The sequence below is a fragment of the Phyllostomus discolor genome, chromosome 3 (assembly GCF_004126475.2).
Source record: "Phyllostomus discolor isolate MPI-MPIP mPhyDis1 chromosome 3, mPhyDis1.pri.v3, whole genome shotgun sequence".
Lineage (NCBI taxonomy): Eukaryota > Metazoa > Chordata > Mammalia > Chiroptera > Phyllostomidae > Phyllostomus > Phyllostomus discolor.
The window spans coordinates 196,523,030-196,548,540 of record NC_040905.2 but is presented as its reverse complement, the minus strand read 5'-3'; the positions used below and the strand labels follow the sequence as shown (position 1 = coordinate 196,548,540).

The 25,511-nt window shown below is 42.5% G+C and overlaps 1 protein-coding gene across 4 annotated transcripts in view; it reads left to right on the top strand.

The window, feature by feature from the left end:
• The window catches only part of SUSD1 (sushi domain containing 1), a 112,548-nt gene that overhangs the window by 56,107 nt on the left and 30,930 nt on the right, over positions 1-25,511 (top strand). For all 4 annotated transcript variants that reach the window (XM_036022051.1, XM_036022050.1, XM_036022053.1 and 1 more), the window contains exons 10-12: positions 3,919-4,111; positions 12,438-12,529; positions 13,737-13,923. In XM_036022051.1, the coding sequence (XP_035877944.1) occupies positions 3,919-4,111; positions 12,438-12,529; positions 13,737-13,923 (472 nt within the window). The remainder of the gene's footprint in view (positions 1-3,918; positions 4,112-12,437; positions 12,530-13,736; positions 13,924-25,511) is intronic.

Here is a 25,511-nt window from a genome sequence, read left to right as displayed (position 1 = left end):
CAATGTGTGGTTGCTGGAGGCCGTGGCCTGCAACCCAGACATGTGCCCTGACTGGGAATCGAACCTGTGATGCTTTGGTTCACAGCCCGTGCTCCATCCACTGAGCTACGCCAGCCAGGTTAACTTGACTTTTCAAACATCACAAATCTCAAGCAAAATGTGAGTGAGTTCAGGAAGGAACCGAGATTTGTTGTTTTTGTGTCCTGTTTTCAGTGCCTAGCAAATCATCTGTCAGAGCGTAGACTGATTAAGTGTTAAGTTAAAATTAAGTAATTAATTAATCATTCAACAAAAGTATACCATGTATTAGAACATAGAAGTTCTAATGCAAACTAATATCATTATACAATTAAATAGACAATTACAATATGGCACAATAAGTGCTTTGATAAGAAGTAAGTAAATGGAATGGGATATTGTGTGTATGTGTGCATGTCCAGGTACAGTTTTTTAAAAACAGGAAGTAAAGGCGGTGTTCAATCACAGAGAATTCGTACGAATCAACCAGGTAAAGGAGGTGGGGTGAGGGTGAAGAAAGGCACAGTGGGCATGCAGAGTAGTGAATTGAGTGGTAGTGTGACTGTCTCCAGGAACAGAGGAAGCAAGGGGAAGTGGGAAGAGACGAGGCAAAAGTACCAGCAGTGGCCACATCCTGAAAAGCCCTGTGTCCTATGCTTTTGAGTTTTCATCCTATTTTCATGTCTGTGCAGAGGCACTGAAGGACTGAAGGGCAGCTGGAAATTACAAATATCCACTTTCCCTGCTGTTATGTCAATGCATGTCTTCCTAGGTGACCGATTACTGGCTATTAATCTCAAGAGAAGACAGTAAATGATTTTATATAGAAGACCAATAAACCTCCAGAACTAGAACAAAAAATAGGTGTTATTAATGGAAAAATATATTCCAACATTCTCCACTCATTTCTTAAAAATTCTCATGTATATAATATGAAGATTAAACTTGCCTTAAGTAAAAAAAAGAAATGATTGTTCATTCCTACACTAAAATGAGTAAAGAGTTAAATTGAAAATACTGCTTTTGCATCACAAGGAATAAAACATGATAAAGAAAAAAAGAAGCCCTGGCTGGTGTGGCTCAGTGGATTGAGTGCCAGTGTACAAACTGAAAGGTTGCTGGTTCGATTCCCAGTCAGGGCACATGCCTGGGTTGTGGGCCAGGTCCCCAGCATGTATGAGCTCTCTATGTTTCTCTCCCTCTCTTTCTCCCTCCCTTCCCTTCTCTAAAAATAAAGAAATAAAATCTTTAAAAAAGAGAAAACATTGCTTTTGTTAACAGACAAATTTAAGTAATATGTGAAACACTCTTAACAAAGCCAGAAAAAAACTGAACATTCAAAGGCAGTTTGCAAAAGAGAATATACATATTTCTAAAACATACATGAACTCATGATGTCTCACCAGTAAACAAAAATAATTAAACCATGAGATACCACGATTCTTCTCTGCACTTGGAGAGAGTTCTGTTACACACAGCTGTCGGGCGCTTGAGTTGGCATGACTTTCCTGGCACAGCCCTTCGATATTTGTTAGTATCTATCTATGGCTTTTAGAAGTGTTGACTATGACGATAATGAATTGTTCAGGCATGTACAGGGAAATTAAGCTGTTCTCTGAATCATTAGTAATAACTGGAAACAAATGCTCATCCATAGGAATTCCTGTAAATAAACACTCATCCCTCCATCCGATGGAACACTGTGCAGACATGAAATACGGCCCACTCCCCACCGGACACCATGTGCTGCTCTTGCCCAGCATTCCTCTCTTTCTGCTGCTGGCTCCATTCCACTCGGTCTCCTTCATCGGATTCCCTTCCTCTGCCTGTCCCTTAAATCCGATAACCCTTGGGGCTGTGCCTTGCCCCTTTTCTTTATCTCCTGTACCCTCTTTGGGCATCTAACCCAAGCTCTTGCCTTCCTTAATTGTCTCTAGGCTGAGACTCCTAGATCCATTTCCTCAGGCCTCATATGTTCCATAATCTTTGGACTGCCTGACAAGCTACTTGCACTTTCTTTCACATGCATCTTCACATGTGTGACCCTCCTTCCTGCAGTCCTCTCCCCTCCCTCCCTGAACCCACCTGGCCCACTCCCGCCCATGCTCCGAGGCTCGGTGCAGCCGTTGCCCGGGGGAAGGCCTTCAGTGACCTGCTCCCCCAAACCCTGTTCCCGCTCTCCACCCTGTTGTTCCTGCTCTGACTTTCCACATCCCCAGCCCTCCTGGTTAGTGCCGATTTCTCCCTCAGTCCCCAGTTAAGATGGGGAAGGCTTCCCGATTTCTGAAGAGGAGGGTCACGTGTCCCTCCTGGGTGCTCCTACAACCTCCTGTATGATCACACTCGTCTCTAGGTGTTTTATTTGCCTGGATACTTATTTGTGAGTTTCTTTAGGTCAGGAACGTATTTGCCATCGTAGACCCAACACTGTGTATTCTGGCTGGCAAGTAATAGGCACTGTATCTACAGAATGAATTGATGACAGAGAAAAAACTTGATGATATATCACTAAATAAAAGGACTATATTGTAAAATAGGACATAGAGCAGATTCAAAGCCTACAACTAGAAAGCATGTTTGTTGTCATTGTTTATAGACTGAACTATATGAAGTTTAGGATGAGAATGACTGTGAAATGCAGCCTGCAGAGGTGTGAGATTTTCTCTGGCAGGTGTCGGCAGTCCGAATGCAGATGTGAGGAAGTCCAACATCTGGACTGACCCAGAATTTGGGGTTTTCTCAAATGGGTGGAATTGAGAACAAAGGGGCAAAGGTCTTGAGGGTATTGGGGAAGAAAATGGTCGATGTGATGAAACATGACAGCTGAGATGGGTGGGGAAGATGAGGATGGGGGTGGGAGAACACTGGTAGAAAATCTTAAGTGAGGAAAACTCGGGGGTTTTCTTGAGAGAGACCATGTCTGGTGGGAGTGAGAATGGGGGATGCGAGATTTTAGTGGATCAACTCTGCTGATGACACAGTCTAGCTAGGGTGTGGCTGTGGATGTGAGCCATTAAAGTGGAGTGGACGAACTTCATAGCATTGAACTCAGGGGACTCTGAGGCCAGGTGCTGATGGCTTATGTTTAGGGTACTTTAAACTACCCAAGAGAATGCTAGGAATTGGGGGAGAGTGGAGTCTCCCAGTGAGTCCTGTGTCAGGGTCCTGGATGGTTGTGGGATGACAACCGTAGTGAGGAGGGAGGGGGCGGGACAGCCAGTGGCATGAGCACCAGAGGAAAGTGAACACACGGACATTTAGCTAAAGCACACCGATCAATCAAGGGCTGGTCACATTACTTCTGGGACCAGCTCATATATTTGCCCTTATAAATCCCTACATTATACTGGCCACTTGAGTTGGCAACGGATGGAGTTAACAGTGTACGATGACTCCACAGACCAAAAGCTCTTTTACAGCAGAGCTCAGCTGGAAAACAGCAAGTGAAGTGAGTACCACTGCACAGCTACTTTGAATGCACAGTTTGCAGTAGTCCTCATAAAGTTTAAAAACTGTTCCTGGAGGCTTATCTAAGAAATCCTTAGGAATGAACAGAATTTAAAATAGTCTCGCCCAGTAGCCCCAGTGCAGTCAAGGGATTACCTTGGAATGGCCTGACAATCTGTTCATCTGAGATGAAGTTTTACATTTGAAGCTCAGTCCGTAGTTGTTTGAGGGGGAAGTTGCCTAGAATAGGCAGGGCAGCTTTGTAAGGTCCTTGCCCCGTTCAGCTTGCTATTGTATTAAACGTAACTCTACCGTAATGTCCTCTACTCAAACATAAGTGGGTGAGGGCAAATAGAAGGAAACTTCTTGCTCTATCTTTATTTTGCTTATAATCTAGATATCTGCAAACCAACAGAAAATGTAATGCAACCATTTCTTTTAATCCCATGACAGTTTAAAATTGTGGGCCGAAGAGGGTATCTGAATGATTTTTATCACGCAGTATCATTTAACTTCACAACGGGGGAACGAGCGTCCGTCGTGTGTTTAGACCTGTACCCGGCAACCGATTACACAGTGAACATCACCCTCCTGGGATCTCCCGAGCCGCACTCAGTGCAGGTGATGATCACCACTGCACCGGCAGGTAGGCACGTGTGCCCTTCTGTCCTGTAGCTCAGGACAACAAATGAGATGTGCAATGTGGGGGAGCATAGGGAATGCTGGGAGTCAAGAGACTTCAGTTCTAGTTCTAACAAACTGCCAACTTTGTCTGGGGTTCAGGGTGCCTGAAACTTGCTACCTGTCCCCTTCCCCACAGGGGTTCTGGCTCCTGTGATATTTCAGCCTCTGCAAGTTACCAAGCAGTGTGGAGCCCACCACCTTGTGAACTGAAACCTAATTCAGGAAATCTCTTCTAATGAGGTTATTTGGATTCAGTCTGACACTTGGCTTCCCATGTGTGGTGGGGTACCCTGCCCACAAAGAAAGGAGGAAAATTCACTTTCCTTGGAAATTTTAGAACTTTCCGATGTTGGCTCCAGATCTTTCTTGGTGCCCATTCCAAGTCTTTACAACCTTTTCATTTTCCTTTCTCCTTTGAGCCTTTTGAGCCCTATTTCTTCCCACCCCCACTGCAGAAAATCTGTATCCCTTTAGTGAAAGAGCCTCCTTACTTTGTGGGCAGGGTACCCCCCAATATAGTAGTGAGAGTAGGAGTCTCTTCAAGTGACGTGGATTGTCTTGCATGCCCCCGTCACGGTCCCAGTTTTCTGTCCTTTCCCCTGAGTTCCTCTGTTTGCAGAAAGACCCCAGGAATTACTTTATGGAATGCCTTGCCTGTGAGTCCTGCTCGCTGGTTAGGAGGTTTCACATCGGTCTCCCCCGGACAATTACCCTCAGTTGATCCTTGAGCCATTGTTGTTACGTTTCTGGAACTTCTGCTTTCACTGGTCTAATGAACCAGGAAGTGCCCAAGCCACACCTTTCCTTAGAACTGCGTTTCTAAGACTTGAAGCGCCTGAGCTACTTTGCCGAGAACTGGAGCATTCCTTCCTGCCACTGCTTCCTTCCCTGTGTCAGAGAGAGAGGGCGCCGGTGGGCCGGCCGCTTCCCTCTGCTGTTCTGTGGGCTGAGCCTACAGCAGATCAACTGCCGTCCGAGTTTCTGTTCCTTCTCTATTCCCAGGCTAATGCCTTTTGCTAGACTGTAATACTTTCCTTCCCTACATTTGCTTTTTGTCTTCACACTTAGATTTTTGTTCTCCTAATGTATTACTTTGGATTCTGCCGGTGAGCTCTCTGCAGAAAGAGAGAGAAGGGTACCAGAGAGCTCTGGATCTGTCACGATCATCCAGTGTGCAAATAAATCCCGCCTATTTTATTTTCCGTAGGAGGTATCTGTTTCTATTCCATTCAACCTATAACCCAGGCCTGGGCCGGATCATTGTCACCCCTCCCTGGATTCTCCTGTTGTAAAACAGCTCTGTTCTTCTGCTCTTCCTCTTCAAGTTCCACCGCCCCACATTTCCCAGGCAGGCTTCCTTCCAGCCTCAGCTCCACCTGCTCTTCCCTCTACAAGAACAATGTAATGGAGATCACTGTACTTGAACACCAATTAAAAAAAAAAAGAACAATGTCACCTTGAAACTAATTTAATGATGCTTGAAGAAGTCTACGCTGATTTTTCAAATATTTCTCTTTTTAAAAATGTCCACATTTTCTATAACTACATAGTGTCGCAATGCCACTTGGAGGGGTTCTCCATTAATGCTTTACTTGGGGTTCCCAATTTAAAACTTTAAGAGGACTCTTCTTGATAGAATAATGCCTGAGTCTGGGCATTTTTTGGGAGGAGAGTCATTTTAGTCTGTTGTTTAATGTAGTCCCTTTATTCTTCTCTTTGGTGATTCTGAGCCACTTCCCCAGACCCAGTAAATATTCCTGTCTCTTCTAGTCTCTTTAGAGCAGTCGTGTTGGGGTATATCTCCCTCTTCCTTGTCATGGTTTCTGGGCAGGGCCAATACGAGTTCAAATTTCCTTCTCCTCCTGGATGTTATTTCCTGTTTTTCATCGTCTCCTAATCTTTTTCTATTTGCAAGACCAAAACCTGTTTTGTAAAATAATTTCATTCGTTTTTCGGAGACTGGGTGAATCTCCTTTCCAGGAACAGAGGGCTCTAGGCACACACCTTTTATGGCTGCTTCTTAGCGTTTGAGTTTGTGATAATTCCACTGGATTGTATCTATTTCAACCCAAGATGAATCCCTGCTGTAGAATCCCCAGGCAGGGTCTCAGGTCCACAGACAGGGAGGCTCCGAGATGGCTATTTCCCAGGCTGAAATCGGAGAAGAGGTTACTTACTTCTTAGTCTTAACCATCCATTAATATGACATTAAGAAAAGCTAACTACAACATGTTCTTTTTAAATTTTATTTCCTTGTAACTTTTTAATTTGATATAATTTCAAATTTCTCTCCCTTGCTCTCTCATTCTTCGGCCTTCCCGCCTGTCTCTCTCTCTCCCAGAAATAAACCCTGTGTGACCACACTGCATTTTGTCAGGGTTTGGATTCTGTTCCCTAATATTTTCTTTAGAGTATTTATGCTCCAATGTTCGTAAGTGATATTTGTTTATAGTTTTCTTTCTCTCTTTGTACTGCCTTTCTCAGGTTTAGGCATTCCTGTTTTCCTTGCTTCATAAAAAGAATTTGGAAGGTTTCCTTCATTATTTGGAAGATTTCTTCTATTATTACAGTTCATGGAGCATTTGGACTATCTGCTCTCAGATGGTTTTGTAGAATTCTCCTCTGAAAGAGTCTGGACATGGAGAATTTCCTTGATGACTTTCTCAGTTTTTTTTCTGTGGAAATTGGCCTGTTTGTTTTTTATGTCTAATGGGGTCAATTTGGGCAAACTACATTAGAAATTACCCATTTCATCTATGTTTTTGAGATTATGTGCATGTGATCTACATAGTAATTCCATTTAACTTTTTGAATTTTCTTTTGTTTCAATGATAATTTCTCCCCTTGTTTGTATTTTCTTCCTTTTTCTAAATTAGGCTTTTAGCAGTTTATCTATTTTTCTGTATTTTTTAAAAACCAAGATTTTGTTTAATTAATTAGATGCACTGTTTTTTTTTCTCTTCTCCATCGGGAATTAGCAAACTATGGCCTGCAGGCCAGATCTGCCCTGTAGCCTGGTTTTATAATAAAGTTTTATTGAAGCACAGCCAAGTCATTCATTTACATATTGCCTGTGGCCGCTTTTGTGCTGCAAAAGTATAGCTAAGCAGCTGTGACAGAGCAGGTGGGCCCAGAAAGCCTAAAATATTTACTAACTGACCCTCTGTAGAAAAAATTTGCCGACTCCTGCTCTGCATCAGTAATTTCTGCTTTCCTATTTATCATATCCGTTCATTTTTTTTTCTGCTCTGTAATGGTAGTTGTATTTTATCTCTATTGTGAATGGTGGCTTTTGCATTAAAAAGTGTCCTTCTTTGACCTAGTTATTGCTCTTTGCGTGAATTCTACCTGTACCGGAATTACGACTCCCAGGTCCTCATGGTGCCCATTTCCTTGTTTTTCTGAGCCCATCGCTCCATCTCCAGCCTTTCCAAACCACTGTGTTTCAGGTGTCCCTCAGGCACGCAGTGTATAGTTGGATGTTGCATTGTGAGACAGTGTGAAAATCTTTTTTAGTTTTTAATAAAATATTTTTAAGAAGTGAAATCCATTTACAATTATTGATAAGACTGATCTGTCTGGGCTCGACTTTGTCCTGTTACTTTATTATACTATATATAGTGTATTTTCTGTATTTCCCTGTGATATGTTTTCTTTGGTGATTGATTATCTATCTATCTACCTATTTATTTATAGGAAGGCTTGTGTATATTTTTTCCAGGGGTTGCCTTTGTACCTTTTTGAAGTGTCCTGTGTCCTGTTTTCTTACATAACTTTCCACCCTCTGGTTTGTTAGTTTTTAGTGGTGTACCTTACCTTCCATTATTGACTGTGTAACAGTCAGATTGGACTCTTGTCACATCCTTTCTCCTCCCGGTTTGTAGTTGCCTTATTTTTACTTTATCAGAACACAGACCATTTGTATTTTTTTTCTTGTCCCACCTTTTTGTCTTAAGTCTACAATAGAATACATCAGATAGTCACCGTCAGTGTTTTTGGTGAAGTTCCCCTAGTTGTCCCTTGGAGGAAGCTCACCTTCTACTAGACTCCTCAAGAGTACAACGCTCCCTGAGCTCTTGCAAGTTTCACGCTTCTCTGTGGCCTGGACACATGAGAGATAGCGTGGCTGGATATAAAAATCTTGGTTCACACTTTCTTAATTGGAGTTTCCTTAAAATTCAGTTCATTATTATTACCTTGCTTTTTATTTAGCTTTTGAGAAGCCTGATGCAACCTTTTTTTCCTCTCTCTGTTGGATGTTACTTATTTACTTGAATGAAGATGCTGAGGATTTTTCTTTATCTTTAATAGTTTTTCTTTAATAGTTTTACTTGAATTGATTGTTCTGGATGAACTTTCTCAGTTATCTTGTGGGCTCTTTCAGCATTTATATTTCTAATTTTTGTAAAGCTATCTGGGATTATAATTTTAAATGTTAACTGTTTCAATGTTTTTCTTCTTTGGAGACCTTAATTATACACATGTTGGATCTTTGTGTCCCATTTCAGGCACTTCAAAATATTTTTTTACTTCTGTGTACTCTCATTTTAAGTCTTTTTGTTTTTTTCTTCCTGTGTTTCTTCAATGCCCCTTATTAAAATTTCCTTCTAATCTGCCCTACTTTGGGCACTGTGGCATTTTGACTTTATTTCTGATATTAATTAGTCTTTTCCTTTTGTTTCTTTCCTGAATTCAGTCACTTTTGTTTCTTTTCTTCCCCACTTTTTGTCCATTTCTGCTCTTAGTTTTTGAATTTCTCACTCAAGGTGTTTTCTTCATATCCCCAATGCTTGTTTGGGGCTATTTCAGTTTAGTGAGTTACACGTTTTTTTTACACGTCGTACACGTCGTATGTGGGCATATTTTTTAACAATGTGGAGTTTTTCACAAGCTGAAATGCTTTGATTATATATAGTTTTTCTTTCTAATGTCTATTAATTGCACAGATAGAATTGGTGATTTAGGAGGATCAGTTAGATTTCTAGGTTAAGAGTGCCCTCTTCTGTCATTGAATGAAGTGCAGGTCCTTTAGAGAATATGTTTATTGCTTTTTTGGTGAGTGTGCGATGCATTTTGTATTCTCCTGTTTGGGGTTCTCTTTTGCTTTGTGGGGCTTGCATTTCCCCCTTGCTCCTTCTCCCTATAACCACGCAGTCTCCTGAGTGGTCCTTTTACTCCTCCTCTCTCCCAGAGGCAGTGCCTTTCTCATACTCCCACCTGGAGTCCCACAGGCTTTTCCCTCCTTGTCCATCATCAGTCCTCTGCTATAGCAGGTCTCTTTTTTGGCACTTGCACGGTTAAGGTAGAATTTCTCTTTCTGGGAATAAAATTTCCAGCTCACTCTGGGGTTCTTTGTTTCTCTCTTCCTTTTCTAGAACACCCCTTACTCTACAGAATGAGATGTGGTAGATGGAGAGAGGGCTTTGCTGGAATTTGGCATTGATTTTGTTTTCTTAAAGAGTAATTTAAAGTTTGTAGTATTCTTTGTCTTCCAGTTCTGATGAGCACATTGGTTTCGTGTTGTTTTATTTCCCCTTCCTGTGCATCCACAGAATAAATGTGTAAACTGATCACCTTCCAAGAAGGTCACATCGCCATTGGAAGTATAATGCATTGCATTTGTAGATAATTTAGTGGAGAATTGATGTCTTTTCACTTGTGAGTCTTCCCATTCATGGATGTGGCATTCTCTCTTTATCATTTTATTTTATGTCCTTTAGGAAAAAAATTGTTTTTAAATCTTAATGTAAGTCTTTGACATTTCTAGTTAGATTTATTTCTAGGTATTGGAAGTTTGTTCATGGTGTCCTCTCGTGAATGTGGGTCATTTAATTTTTCTATTGTCTTTTTTTGGGGTGTGTTGCTTTTTGGTGGCTGGTATGATAGCTTACTGCAAATTCAGTGGCTTAAAACAAGACGAATGTACTATCTTATAGTTCTGGAGGTCAGAAGTCTGAATCAGTTTCCCTGGGTCAAAATCAAGATGTCAGCAGGCGTATGTTCATTCTCGGGGCTTGAGGGGAGAATCCATTCTTTGCTCTTCACAGCCTCTCTTTGGCTGGTGGTCCCATTCTCTTTCAAGCTCATCAGTTTAACCTCTGCTTTTGTCCTTAAATCTCTAACCCTGATTGTCTTCCTCTTACAAGGAGGCTTGTACTACCTTGGGCTCAGCTGGCTGATCCGGATCATCTCCCTGTCTTAATCACAGTTACAAAGTCCTTGGTCCTGTGACGTAGCCTGATCACAGATGCCAGGGGCCAGGATGCCAGGATGTGGACACCTGGGTGCGGGGGGTGGGCATTATTCAGCTTACCATACTTGTCCTTGCAGCTACAAAGAAAACTGTTAGTTTTTCTATGTTCTTGTGTTTGGGTGCAGCTTGCCAAACTCCTGTCATTTGTATTTTTTTTTCTACCTTCGAGCAATTTTACATTTGTTTTCCAGTTGATTCTCTTAGACTTACTGGCAGTTGCATCATTTGGTCTCTTTCTTACTGGTATTTATAGTTCTCTCTTTTTTTTCTTGCCTCTTTCTGATTGTCTAAAATCCTCTGACTAATGCTAAGTAATAGCTATGAGACCATGCATCCTTGTATTGTTCTTAACTTTACTAGAAATTGTTTCATTGTTTTACGGAGTGTGCTTTAGAAGCATAGTAGTTTCTAATAAACACTCTTTTAAATTAAGGCGTTTCTATGAAATTAAATCCTAGTTTACTAAGATTTTTAGTCAGGAAAATGTATTAATGTATTAGTCATTGTAATGATAAAAATAACCATACAGTTTTTCTCTTTTACTCTATGAATAGCTTTCCCAATAATGATCCTCTCTGTATTCCTGGCATAAGTCTCCCTGATCATAATGTATTGTCGTTTGAATGTACTGCTGACTTCTATTGGCTCAGATTTTATTTTGGATTTTATGTATTTATTTTAATAAGTGAGTTTAGCCTAGTGTGTTTAATGATTGGTTGTGCCATCCTTGTGCACTCCGGGCATGTGATTATCCAGTCATATTAAATGAACTGGGAAACTTTTCACCTTCTTATACAAAAAGGTCTGGAGCTACTTAAATAGTATCGGAGTTACTTCCTTTCTGTCAAGTTTCATCAGTGTGGGGTTCTTTGTACCACTACTGCTTATTTCTAAAACCATCTGTACCCAGGAGTGAGGTTAGGTTATCCTGAATCATCTATACTTTCTTACTTTACCTTAACATTTAGAGGATATAGCGTGTAGCCTGCGGAACAGGTTTTACTTGGGCAGAGCTGCCCAATCCATAAAGGACTCTCACATCAACCAACCTGGCTTCATTCGTAGGAACCTGTCAGGCCTGGCTCGGCTCCCATGAATCAATCAACCTACCTACCTTCCTTCCTTCCTTCCTTCCTCTCTCTCTCTTTTCTTTCTCTCTCTCTTTTCTTTCTCTCCCTTCCTTCCTTCCTTCCTTCCTTCCTTCCCTCTCTTCATTCTTTTCTTTTCTTTCTCCCTCCCTCCCCCTTCTCCTCCTTCCCTTTGTGCTTTGCAAGTTCTTTCTCACTTAATAGTCATTACAGTGTTCCTGTGGAACTTCTTAGCAAGTCTGTTCTATTATTTCCCGTTTAGGGACAGAGGTAATTGTGGAAGGCAGTAAACCTCTGATATCAGGGTTTTGAAAGCAGGCTTTATTTTAAAAACCTTGTGTATGTGTGTGGGGGGGGGGGGGGGTGCCTCTACATAACACCATACCAGATCTGAAGTAACTTTTAGATTGATTACCATGAAATGGAGCAGAGGCCAAGAAATGTTCTGGTCTAAGAGACGAGGAAGCACAGACTGAGAGGTAACCCTTCCCGCTTTCCGTCATGAAAAGCCTGACTGCTTGGGACAGGAATACTCAACTCCGCATGGAGCGATTCTCAGCTTTGTGCCAAAATGTTTCCCTCGGCTCAGAATTTCAAACTGATGCTTATTCGTGTACGTGACATTGTCCGAGGCAGGTACAGTGAGTTGTCATCTTGACTTTAAGTAAACCAGAGGAATTCACTTAGAACACCAGAGGAGTTTGCAGTGAGTAAATAGACTTAAATAATTTTTAAGAGGGATCCCCCAGTTGGGCATCTTGTAACCCCAAATCTTTCATTAGGACTGAGTTTACATGACTATAGAAGTGTGCTACTACCACTGATTTGAAAGTTAAAATATTGCTGACATCATCCCATGTAAATGCTTATCCTTAGAAAATTTCTAATGAAAAGATAGTAGGTTTGTATTGGATGTCAATTGATTTCTCATTCTTTTCTCCCTGCAGTGAAACAGACCATCAGTGACATTTCAATATTTAATGAAACCTGTGTGAGATGGAGAAATACGAAGATAGCTGGTATAGAGGAAATGTACTTAGTAAGTTGCTGACAGTTCCTCTGTTCATGGGGGTTGGCTATGCGGGAGGTTTGAAAAATATCAACATACCTAAAAGTCAACTTGTGTAGCTGCCATTATCCATAGAAGAATTGCAGTGGCAGTGACAACCAGAAGCAATCAGATGGGCACTTCTGCTGCATTTCTGACCACCGAGACCCTGGGGACTGATGGGAAAGCCTGGAGAGGGTTTTCCGTGCACATGGCCTGGTGCAGAACTGATGTCCAGGCTGGATCTGCGCAGGGATCCAAAGGCTTTGGCCTGTGTCTCTCCACACCAGTGTCCCCGACCAGGGTTTCAACATATTGTCTGGAGAGTGTAGGGGAACTTTTGGAGCTGGACGTGATTGTCAGTAAGAAAGGGAATTCCCATTGGGGGTGGGCTGTTATTGGAAGAAATTAAGTAGAAGGAACTGTGTGTCCACTGGCCCAGGCACTGGGACGTTACAGGAAGGTGTGAGGAAGGTCCGAAGGGGGTGGGCAGAGGGGGGAACCCTGTCCCGGTTTCACCAGACCAGCCTAGAGCATTCCAATCCACGTCCTGCTTTGGAGAAGCCTTATTTCAGATTCTTAATTTTTTTTCCTAGGAAACTGTCCTTGGGCCTTGCTCCTAAAAATTTGCCAATAGATTTTTCACATTGGGCCCGTATATTGCCATAATTGGGTCCTTGATCTTTTGTGCATTTTGATATAAAAATGTATTTATCGTACTGATAATATTATGAATATAATATACAGGGTATTGTAACTCTAACTTTTACTTACTGTCATATTTCCAAGGTCATCCAGCTAATAATGTGGTTGGACAGGGGTTAGAGTATGTGTCGGTCTGACCCCCAAAGCCCATGCTCTTTTTTTTTTTTTTAAGATTTTATTTATTTGTTTTTAGAGAGAGGGAAAGAGAGGGAGAAAGAGAGGGAGAGAAACATCCATTGGTTGCCTCTCACACACCCTCAGCCAGGGACCTGGCCCACAACCCAGGCATGTGCCCTGACCGGGAATCAAACCAGTGACCTTTCAGTTTGCAGGCCAGTGCTCAATCCACTGAGCCACATCAGTCAGGGCTATATTTCACTTTTTGAAGGCACTTTAGAGTTGACAGCAAGAGAGTTCATGAGAAAGGTAAGGATCTAGGCGCTCCAAGTCTGTCAAGCTAATGATTCACCTTGTGACCTTTTCTGTGTTTTAGCTCCACATTCAGGGCCAGAGGTGGTATCAGAAGGAATTTGCCCATGAAGTCACCTTTAATGTCACTACGAGGAGCCAGGCTCCTGAGATGTGCTTGGACCTGCGTCCGGGTACCAACTACAGTGTCAGCATTCAGGCATTGTCTTCGGCACGTCCCGCGGTCATCTCTCTGACAACCCAGATAACAGGTAAGTCTGGAATGAAGGCACTCGGTTGAACAAAGTCATCATGGAGCTGGAGAAAGAGGAACACTATTCCTTTTTATCATTATATAATGAACTTAGAGGAAGAAGGACACGGAATTGGAGAGGGATGCTTTTAAAGGGCCTGCCACAGTGACTGTTTTATTTCTTACAAAGATATCTGAAACAAAATGTTATCATGGGTTAAATCCTGGGTAATGCGTACATGAACGTTGGTTGAATTCCTTCTGGATATTCATACTTTAAAAGAATTTTTCCTATTACTTTCTCAGCAATATATTTAATTGTGATTCTGTTGCAAGTGCCTTAAGAATAGTTTTCTCAGCCCTGGCTGAGTGGCTCAATAGGTTGGAGCATCATCTTGTACACTGGGGTGTCAAACTCATTTTCACCGGGGGCCACATCAGCCTCTCAGTTGCCTTCAAAGGGCCAAATGTAATTTTAGGACTGTGTAAATGTAACTACTCCTTAACTAGGGGCAAGGAGCTCGGTGCTGCTGCCAGGTAGAAACAAGGTGTCGGGCTGGATAAAACAAAGTGGAGGGTCAGATTCGGCCCGCGGGCCTTATGTTTGCCACCTGTACTGTACACCAGAAGGTTATAGGTTCTGTCCCCATTCAGGGCACATACCTGGGTTGCGGGTTGACCCCCAGTTGGGGTGCATTTGGGAGGCAACTGGTTAATGATTTTTTCTCACATGGATATCTCATTCTTTCCCTCTTCATCTCTGCCTAAAATCAATGACCATATCCTCAGGTGAGGATTAAAAAAATAGTTTTATCTCAGGGAAACATGATTGTCAGTCTCACTCTAGTCCCTAGCAGATTCTCTTTCCACTCATTTTCTTGTCTCTCTCAAACTGTGCTACCCTTCCTAAGGGTTATGACCCTTATGTGGGACATAAGGGTCCAGGACATAGACTCTGAGCTAACAGGCAGAACATTAGCTTCTTTTTTATTTCACTGAGAAGGTAGAAGTAATCAGGTGAGGACTCGCCACTCCCGAGTCTCCCTTGGTGTCCTGCACGTGGAACCACACGTTTTGTCTTCTCTCTTGCCCCCTCCCCAGGCCGGTGCGTTGGGTCCCGTCCCTTCTCATTTAATCATCACCTCCTTCCAGTGCAGAATTTGTCTCAACACTGCACAAGAATGTTGTAATATCTCCCCTTTGAATGAAAGCAAAGAAAAATAAACACACTTCCTTTGATCCCTTATTCTCTCCAGCTACTTTGTCTTCTCTCAGCCCCGCTCGACAGAGAGAAACGTCCACTGTGCAGGCGCCACGTCCTTACCTCCTGTTCCCCCTTGAAACGGCTCCAGTTTGGATGCATTTGCCTTCACTGCTTTACTGAAGGGGTCTCCGTCTTGTAGAATCCACTGGCCAATTTCATTCTTACCTTTTTCTTTTCTACAGCATCTGACATTTCCCTCCTTCTTAGAATACTTTCTGTCTTGGCTGTGGGTTCCTTCTACCTTTCTGGCTGTTCCTTCTCAATCTTCTTTGCTAGCTCCATCTACTTAAAAAAACTTATTACATTTATTGGGGTGACATTGGTTAACAGGGTATATAGGTTTCAAGTGTACAATTCTGTAATATATCATGTGTATATTGCGTTGTGTGTTTGCCACCCAAAGTCAAAACTCCCTCTGTCACCATCTACTTGACCCCACTTACCCTTCACTACCCCCCTCCCACCCCCCTTGCCCTCTGCTAACCACCATGCTGTTGTCTGTGTCTGAGAGTTCTTGTTTGTTTGTTTGTCTGTCTTGTTTGTTCACCTGTAGCTTTCACTTTTATATCCCAAATATGAATGAAATCATGGTTCTTGACTTTTTCCAACTGACTTATTTCACTACGCATGATGCTCTTACGATCTATCCATATTATTGTAAATGGCAGTATTTCATCTTTTCTTGTAACTTAGTAGTATTCTATTGTGCATATATACTACATCTTCTTTATCCAATCATCTACAAGGCACTGAGTAGCAGATTGGATCAAAAAACAAAACCCAACCATATGCTGCTTTCCAGAGACACATCTTAGCTGCAAAGACAAATATAGACTTAAAGTGAAAGGGTAGAAAATAATTCTCCAAGCAAATGGCATCCAGAGAAAAGTGAGTGCAGCTGCACTTATATCTGAAAATATAGATTTCAGATTAAAAAGTAACAAGAGACAAAGATGGACATTTTATAATGATAAAGGTGACAAATCATCAAGAAGACAGTAACACTCGCCAATATTTATGCACTCAGGGAACACCAAAATATATAAAGCAACTACTTAAAGAACTAAAAAGAGAAACTGGCAAAAACACAGTTATAGTAGGTGATCTAACTCCCATTGACAGCTATGGATAGATCATCTAAACAGAAAATCAATAAGGAAATACCAGCCTTCAATGATGCATTAAACCAAATGGACATAGTCAGCATTTATAGACCCTTTCGTCCGAGAACACCAGGTTACACATTCTTCTCCAGTGCACATGGAACATTCTCAAGGATAGATCATATATGCTGGGACACAAAACTAGACTCACCAAATTCAAGAAGACTGAAATCACACCATGCACATTCTCCGACCACAGTGCTTTGAACTTGGAAATCAAATGCAAAAAGAAAGCAGGAAAGAGCACAAATATGTGGAGAATAAACAATATGCCACTAAAGAATGACTGGGTCAAAGAAAAAATAAAAGGAGAATACAAAAGACACATAGAGACAAATGAGAATGACAATTTGATAAAAGAAAGCTTTTAGGATGCAGCAAAAGCAGTAATAAGAGAGAAGTTCATGTCACCACAGGTCTATCTCAAGAAGCAAGAAAAACCCCAACTAAACAACCTACCATTATATTTTTAAAAATTAAGGAAAGACCAATGTAGCCCACAGTCAGCAGAAGGAAGAAAATAGCTCCATCTACTTTTATTGGTGCACCTCCCCTGACCCCTAACCCCCGGCTGTACAAACCCCCAGCCTCCTCTCTTCCTTTTTCTTTATTATCAACTCTTTCTGCCCAGGGGATCTCTACCAGTCTCATGGCTATAATTATTAGCATACACTGAGTATTCTCAAATATGTATCTCAGTCCCTATCTCTCCTCTGAGTTCCAGACTCTTATTTCCACTCCTCTCCTAAACATATTCTATGGAGCATCTAGTAGGCAAATCTGACAGAGCTTTTGATTTCTCACTTCTTTCCTCTCCCATCCAATGACCCATCTTGGTCATTGGCATTCCTACTCACCAGCTGCTCCAGCCAAAGGAGTCATGGTTGATTCTGTCCCTCCCACCAATTTCTAATTCATCCACAGGCCCCATTGGCTTGTTTCTGAAGTACATTCTGAGTGCAACCATTTCTCCTCACCTTTGCCTTTACCCGTAGCAATGTAATGCAAGCCGGCAACCTCTTGCTTGGACTCTGCAGTAGCTTTCTGACTAGCCTCCCTGCTTTCATAGTTGCCTATCACCTCCCTCCTCCACCTAGTCTTGAATTTCACCAGAGTCGGAGCAATCTTTTAAAAATGTATATGAGAACCTGTCATTGGATAGCTCAAAACTGTCCAGTGAGTTTCTGTTAGTATAGCGTAGAATCCAAGTCTGCTTTCTCCTCATGGACACTTTCTATACATGGTTTCTTTACATTATAATCATTCAGGTCTCTGCTAAAATGCTATCGCCTTGGAGGGGCCTCATGCCTATCCTTTCATAACTAACCTCCCTATTTGCACCCCATCACTCTCCATCCATTTACCCTGCTTGCATTTTTTCATAGAATGTGTTTTTAGAAACTGTGTTTTTAAAGTTTACTTGTTTATCTTCTTTCTCCCCTACCAACACAGGAGACCTTTAAAGCAGGGATTTTAGTCTGTGTGTTCTGCTTTGAATCCCCAGCATGCAAGGGCAGTGCTGACACACAGCACAACATCAGAATATTTTTGTGATGAGTGAATACGAGGGCCAACCCAGAACTGGCCCATGGGTGGTGTTGGTCCTAAGGAGATGCATGGTTAGTTAAGGAAAGTTTTAGAGCTACCGCCCTAAAAAAAATTCACCACATTTTGGGGGCCGGAAAGAAAGGTAACATTGAAGTTTTAGGGCATTCCTTCTCATGTGACTTACTAAAATGAATAGCTATGTATTTTCTCAATCTCTGGTCTTTGTCATGTTTGGGTGGTTTGAAGTGCTGATCCAAATGAGCATTTAATACTTTTTGAGTTGGGGGAAGAGAGTTTCATCTTGGTGAGACAATTTCTACCTTTTTTTTTTTGCAGCTTAAGCATTCTGTTTGTGCTTGAGGCCACCAGGGAGCACTGTTGAGCTGCTTAAATTTGTGGAGTTCAAGACAGCATGTTTTCCAAATCTTACCCTACTGTAAAGAATTTGCGTTTTTTAAAAAAGTACAACAATTAGTTAAGATCTCATGAAAGGGTAAAATTAAAGCCCCCTTCTCTTTTATAGAAGAGGAAAAAAGGGAAACTTACATGTTGACATGAGGAGGAGCACCTGGCTGCCCAAGATGTGACTGTATTTGAGTTAAATCGTGAACTTTTGAATTTTACCAGAAATGTTAGGCAAGGAATTTGGGTTGGGAAATGCATCTGCTAATTTCCCAGAAGAAAAATGAATGAATTTTCCCTCTCAGTGTCTCACATTAAACTAAATCTTACTGCTGGGAACCGGGTGAACACGGGCCCTTTAAATGCACTAGTGCTGACTTCCAAGGGGCGCTCTAGGAATGCTGAAGGGCAGAGGCAACTGCTGCTGGGAAAACGGAAGAGGGTGCTTGTGAGAGGGGTTGGGAGATGGAAATCCATCCAGTAGCTTGTTTCTTTTTAAAAGTTTTTTTTTTTATTGATTGATTTTGATTTTCAGAAAGACAAAGGAAGGGGACAGGGAGGAGTTGTGGGGGAGGGAGGCAGAGAGAGAGAGAGACATCAATTTGTTGTTACACTTATTTATGCATTCACTGGTTGCTTCTTGTATGTGCCCTGACTGGGGACTGAACCCTCAACCTTGGCATATCTGGACGATGCTCTAACCGACTGAGCATCCTGGCCAGGGCTGGAAAGTTTCTTTATGTCAGAAGAGTATGCATTGTGCAGGGGGTGGCTTTGTTTCCGAAAACTTGTAAATTTTTGAGTTTTCCTAGAAATGTGAGGCAAGGGTGGAATTTGACCTTGGAAAGGGAAGGAACTGATTTCCCAGAAGAAAAAGGAATGGGATTTTCCCACTGAGTGTCTTAACATAACACTAAATCTTACTGATGAAAACTCCTAGAAACCCAGAACCAGGGTTTGTGGGTGGCATAGAGGTGGGGGAGGGGTGTGCTGCAACTCAATTTTACTCAGCGAACGTTTATTGATTGGTTCTGTACAAAGAGCCAGGCTGAGTGCTGAAGGGGATGTAAAGATGAAAAGAAGATTGTTCCTTCTTCCTGGGAGGCCAAGTCTCTTAACTTTATTGATAGGGGAGATGTAGCCAGCCTTGTGAGAGCTGATGGCTTACACACAGCGTGAACTACTGTTTTTTTTTTTTTCTGTTGCCATCAACGTCAATTGATCCGGCCTTGAGTGGTGGCATGATCTATCTGGGCTGGTGCCCAGGGTTAGAAAAGAACCGTCATGGTGTGTGTATTTAAGTGTATTAATTCCTTGCATTTACTTGCAGTTTATAGTATAAAATTGGGACTTTGGTTTTGGTGCAAATACATTTTCCTTCCATTTTTGGTTCTTTTAGTTTCTTTTGGTGGGTTTTAGAGGAATTTTAAACACATTCACATTTGCATTACCTCTTTTCTCTTACTGGTGTTAACAGTTTGCCTCCATAATGATACTAATCTTTTTTCTACCTATCACAACCCCCAGAGTATTTACACTTTAATTTTCTTTTCAATATTCTTTTTGACATTTAGACATTTTAAAATTTGATGTAATCAATTTTATTGATTCTTTTATGGTTTCCGCCTCTGATCATGCCAAGAAAAGCCTTCCTCACCCTAAAATCAACCTAATTCTTATTTTCTAATGCTTCTTAATAGATTTGTTTTTCGTATTTAACCTTAGATCCATGTAGAATTTGTTTGGATGTACAGTATAAGACCATATTTACTTGGTAATAGCCCCTCTCCCCAAAAAGTGATCAGCCAGCTCACTGCCACCTCTGGGAAGACTCTTCATGTCAAATACAATATTTTCATTTATTTATTTGCATCTCTTTCTATTTTTAAAAACAAATTTTCAATTGTTTGGGTCCCTTTCTAGATTGTTCCAGCATCTTCCATACCTTTGCCTGTCCTGTGCTTATACCTTACTCTTTCAATTATTGTAATTTTTAAAGTATCTTTAATTGATTATGCTATTATAGTTGTCCCAATTGCCCCTTCTGCCCTCCTTCCACCTGCTACCCCCATTCCCTCCAGTAGTCCCTCCCATAGTTGATGTCCATGGGTCCTGCATGTTCTTTGGCTACTCCATTACCTATACTGTCCTTAACACCCTGTGTCTATTTCGTACCCACCAATCTGTTCTTCTTAATCCCTGCACCTTTCCCTTTGTTTTCCCCTTTCCCCCACTCATCCGATAACTCTGCAAATAATCTCCATATCTATGATTCTATTGCTGTTCTGCTTGTTTGCTTAGTTTGTTATTTGGATTCAATTATTGATAATTATAAATTTATTGCCACTTTAATATGCATAGTTTTGATCTTCTTTTTCATATAGAATGGCCTTTAGCATTTCATATAATAATGGGTTGGTGATGATGAACTCCTTTAGTTTTACCTGGTCTGGGAAGCACTTCACTTACCCTTCAATTCTAAATAGTAGCTTTGCAGGATACAGTGATCTAGCTTATAGGTCCTAGCTTTTCATCACTTTGAATACTTCTTGCCAGTCCTTTCTAGCCTGCAGAGTTTCTTTTGAGATCAGCTGACAGTCTTATGGGAACTCCTTTGTAGGTAGCTCCCTTTTCTTTTGCTGCTTTTAAGATTCTCTCTTTATCTTTAAACTTTAGCATTTTAATTATGATGTGTATTGGTATGGTCCTCTTTGAGTCCATCTTGTGTGGGACTCTCTGTGCTTCCTGGACTTGTGTGTCTGTTTTCTTCACCAAATCAGGGAAGTTTTCTTTCATTATTTTTTCAAATAGATTTCTAATTTCTTGCTCTTCCTCTTCTCCCTGTGGCACCCCTATGATTCTGATGTTGGTATGTTTAAAATAAAGATGTTCCAAAGGTTCCTAAGCCTAGCCTTGGGGTTTTGTTTTTGTTTGTTTATAATTCTTTATTTCTTCCTGCTGTTCTGATTGAATGCTTTTTCCTTCCTTGTGTTCCAAATTGCTGATTTGATTCTCTGCTTCATCCCCTTCACTGTTGGTTCCCTGTAGATTTTTCTTTATTTCACTTAGTGCAACCTTCATTTCTGCCTGGGTCTTTTTGATGCCATTGAAGTACCCAATGAGTTTCTGGAGTAACCTGATAACCAGTGTTTTGAACTGTGCATCTGAAAGTTTGGTTATCTCCATTTTGTTTAGTTCTTTTTCTGGAGTTTTGTTCTGTTATTTCATTTGGGCCAGGTTTATTTGTCTCAACTTGGCAGCCTCCCTGTGTTTGTTTCTGTGTATTAGGTGGAGCTTCTTTGACTCCCTGGCTTAGTAGCATGGCCTATTGTAGAAAAGCACACCTGGTAAGTTGTATGGGGCAGAGCCTTAAGTGATCTCCAGGACAGGGCAACCCAGGTCACTGCTCTGTTGCTCTGTGCAGGGGAGGGCTTGCAGAGGGGACAATGCCACTGCCTGACCTCTGGAGTTTTGCACAGGAAGAAGCTGTTTCCTGGCACTTGCATTTTGCCTTCTCCTCATATGCCCCTGGTGCCCTTCCAGCTGTTGCCCTGTGCTGAAGTTTAGAGTGAGTGGGTCTGTGTGAGTCCCGAGTCTGTTGTGGGCCCTTTAATAGGAATCTCTTGAGAGAATCCCTCAGTTTCTTTCACCGCCCCAGCCCACACTGGTTTTTACAGCCGGAAGTTATGGGGCTTATCTTCCTGGTGCTGGAACCCCAGGCTGGTTGGTGTGGCCTGGGTCCAGGATCCCTCGCTCCTGAGGTGTCCCTCCTGATTTTTATCCACCACATAAGATCGTCTCCATGCCCCTCTGCGCCTCTCTCCCTCTCCATGTTTCCACCCCTTGCACTCGTCTGGATGGATGTGGCTTCTCTAAACCCCTGGTTGTCGGACTTCCACAGAGCTTAACTTCTTAAAATCCCGGGTGATATTCGTTCTGCAGTCTACTTGCGCTTTTCTCTATCGTTGTGCATGGAGGCAGGCATGTCTACCTATGCCTCCGTCTTGACCGAAATCTCAATTATTCTAATTTTATAATACATTTAATATATTTTTAGGACAAGTTCTCCTTCCTTTATTTTTCTTCACACTCTTCAAAGTGTTCTCACACGGCAGTCCCCATATCTCCCTTTGTCATTTGCTTCTAGGAGAGGGTGGATGGATGTTGTCAGCACCCAAGAATGATAGTGAGGGTCTCCCTTCTGGGGCTTCCTCATCTTACATACCCAGGATGAACGAACTACATTCTCCTGACACGGCCTGCTTCTTGCCTTGAGTCTAATTTGTTTTTAATCAGCCATGAGGCAAAGGGGAGGCTGAAGGGATCTGCCAAGGGCAGCAGTTGGGGGGATGGGAAAGAAGACCTTGGAAAATACAGCTAGCCATTAAAGTTATGTGACTTTGAATTGTGGCTAAGATGAGCCTGATGAAGTTCATGCTTTTACATTAGAGGGGTAAAGCAGAGTGTTTAAAATCTAAGGTGGGGAAGGCCTTGAGCAGGCAAAGCAGAAGACAGTGTAGAAGTCACATGGCGGGCGGCTGGATCAACTGGCTGGCAGGGGCACAGGGAGAACCGAAGGGAAAGGGCAGCTTCTCCAGGACAGAGCCACCAAGCAGGGGCTGGCTTCACGCGGGGGCTGGGAGGCCGCCCTTGTTGGGCCGGGTGAGCACTTTCTTCTGCTGCTGTCAAGGGTGTTGAGAAACGGAGTGGTTTTAGAAGGTTAACCAAGAGATTAGAGGAGCTACAGCTGTTCATCTCAGAGAAGAGATTAAACAGAGGAATACTTTGAAAGGGCCCGAGGAGGGGGCACACAGGCAGAGAGAGTGAACGGTTCATCTCCCACTGGGCAGAGAACAGGAAACATGCGATAAAAACCACTTACTTTACTGTGACAACAAAACGAACAAAACGTTTCAAAGGAAAGGGCATTTCAGTGACTGCATGAAGGGCTGGGGGCAGCCGTTCTCAGTCTGGAAGGAGCACATTCCTGGTGGGCACGGGGCAGGGGCTCCTCAAACTGCCTTCCCCTCTCCCCATCATAGCTGCAGGACCCTGGAGTCGGTCCTGCTCAGGTGTGTCCATTCTGGACTCTCTTTCTGTACAACTGTTGGAGATGGCAGAGACCTTCAGCACCTTGGTGTGAGGCCTTGACTGTAAGCAAGGGCTGTTCCTGGTCCTCCTAGGGTCCCTGCCAATCCCACAGGCTTAATGCGTAATCTGTGCGACTATGCCTGGGTGACTCTGGAAGAAATTGCAGATTTAGTGCTGTTTCACAAAAGCTACAGGGGGCTCTCCCTCTCCCTCGTTGTCTTAGATACCCGCAGTGCTCAGTGGTTTGCTCCAGGCCCTCAGCTTTTCTCAGAGGCATTTCCATGGTCCCCAGTAACCATAGCCTCTTCTCCTAATGACTGACTGTGTATCAACACTGCGTATCCACAGTGTGCTCCTAAGCTCTGGACCTGTATTTCTACACTTGGTCTTATCCAAGAGGCTGAGGCATTCACATGTATTGGATTGGCCAAAAAGTTCATTCCCCCCCCCCATAAGATGGCTCTAGTAGCACTTAATTGTTTTTAACTTCATTGGAAACAACTTTGTGAGATTGTATTGTGACAGCTGTCAAAGTATCAGCATGCATTAAAAAAAACCACAATTGGTGAATTTTTGTGCAGCCATTTTAATATTGAAGATGGAAGGAAATATATAATATTTGTAGCATATTATGCTTTATTATTTCAAGAAAGGTAAAAATGCAACGGAAATGCTAAAAAATGATTTGTGCAGTGTATGGACAAGGTGCCGTGACTGATCTAACATGTCAGATGTGGTTTGTGAAGTTTCTTGGTATTATTGACATTGTGGCCAAATAATGCTTTGCTGTGGGGCTGTCCCATGCATTGGAAGACGGCTAGCAGCACCCCTGGCCAATAGCAGGAGATAGCTAACATAGTCAAAATATCCAAATCAATAAACTTATTGGTGAAAGTGAAAAATGTGCCTTTTACTATACAGAAAAAAACTAAACAGACTTTTTGGCCAACGCAAAATGTTTCCACCTGTCTGCCAGACAGTTCAACAAGCACTTCAAACTTCACATCTAGTAGTGAGCTGCTTCTGAACTTCCCCCCCCAGGCCTGGACGAAGGTCATCACTGCTGACTCAGTCACCAAAACCTAAGCTCAGATTCCTTCCCCTTCCCTTCCTCGTCTTCCTCCACATTCTGGCCCGCCTCTGCCCCGAGGGGCTCTCGCATCTGCGTGCTGCCTCCATCCTCAGGGCCACCACTTGCCTCAGACCCCCAGCACTCCTCACGTAGATCCTGGGTGACCTGCGTGTGCTCTTTTCCAGTTCTCCTTCCCAGGAGTCATCTCTGTTGTGATTCTAAAACACACATTGTCCTGGAGTCATAAATGACTTCTTTTTCCTAGGACCTCGGAGCTGACCTCTGCCCACACTTTTCACTGTATGCTGGACTCAGCTTTCCGCCACGCTGACCTACTGTCCACTCTCTCTCACCTCCTCCCCTGCGTGCATCTGTTTCTGTGTTCGATAGCTCACCCTCCTGCCCTTGGCCCAGTGTATCACTCTCTCATGGCTCTACACATTGCAGGTTCCCAGAACTGTCTCCACAATCAGACTCCGAACTCCTGGAAAGTAGGAACCATGACTTTGATGGCTGTTTCTTACAGCCTCACATGGTGCCTGGTGTATAGAAGTGGCTAATTAATGTGTGTCGAATGGTGATGTATAAATCACTTACTCAGTAGAGCTTTAAAAACTATCTACGAAGGTCTAAGGGTTTATTTATTAAAATTTGTATTGAGAATTTCTACCCCAAAGCTATATTCTACTTGGGTAAATACAGTTTACTTCAGTCTCCTAGTCCTTGATTTCACTGTGGCAGGGTTCAGGGCCAGAAATGGGGACGTTCACATTTTGTTGCTTCTCATTCTCTCTTCCTCCCTGTGTCTGTAAACCTCATGTACTGGATAGCATTGTTGAGAAGATAAAGTGAGATGAGACATATACAGGACACATCTAGTACATTTGGTTAGTGCTCAAGACATCTAAGGTGTGTTACTCACAAGGCAGAATGGCAGCTGGTGAATGAATGCAGCTTCTAGTTAGATGCTAAACGCCGGTGTCAGACAAATTGTATTTTCTCCTACCAGTGGAAAAGCTATTTAGGGAATCTGATTGGTGGGAGAAGCGAAAGAAGGACAGAGAGCT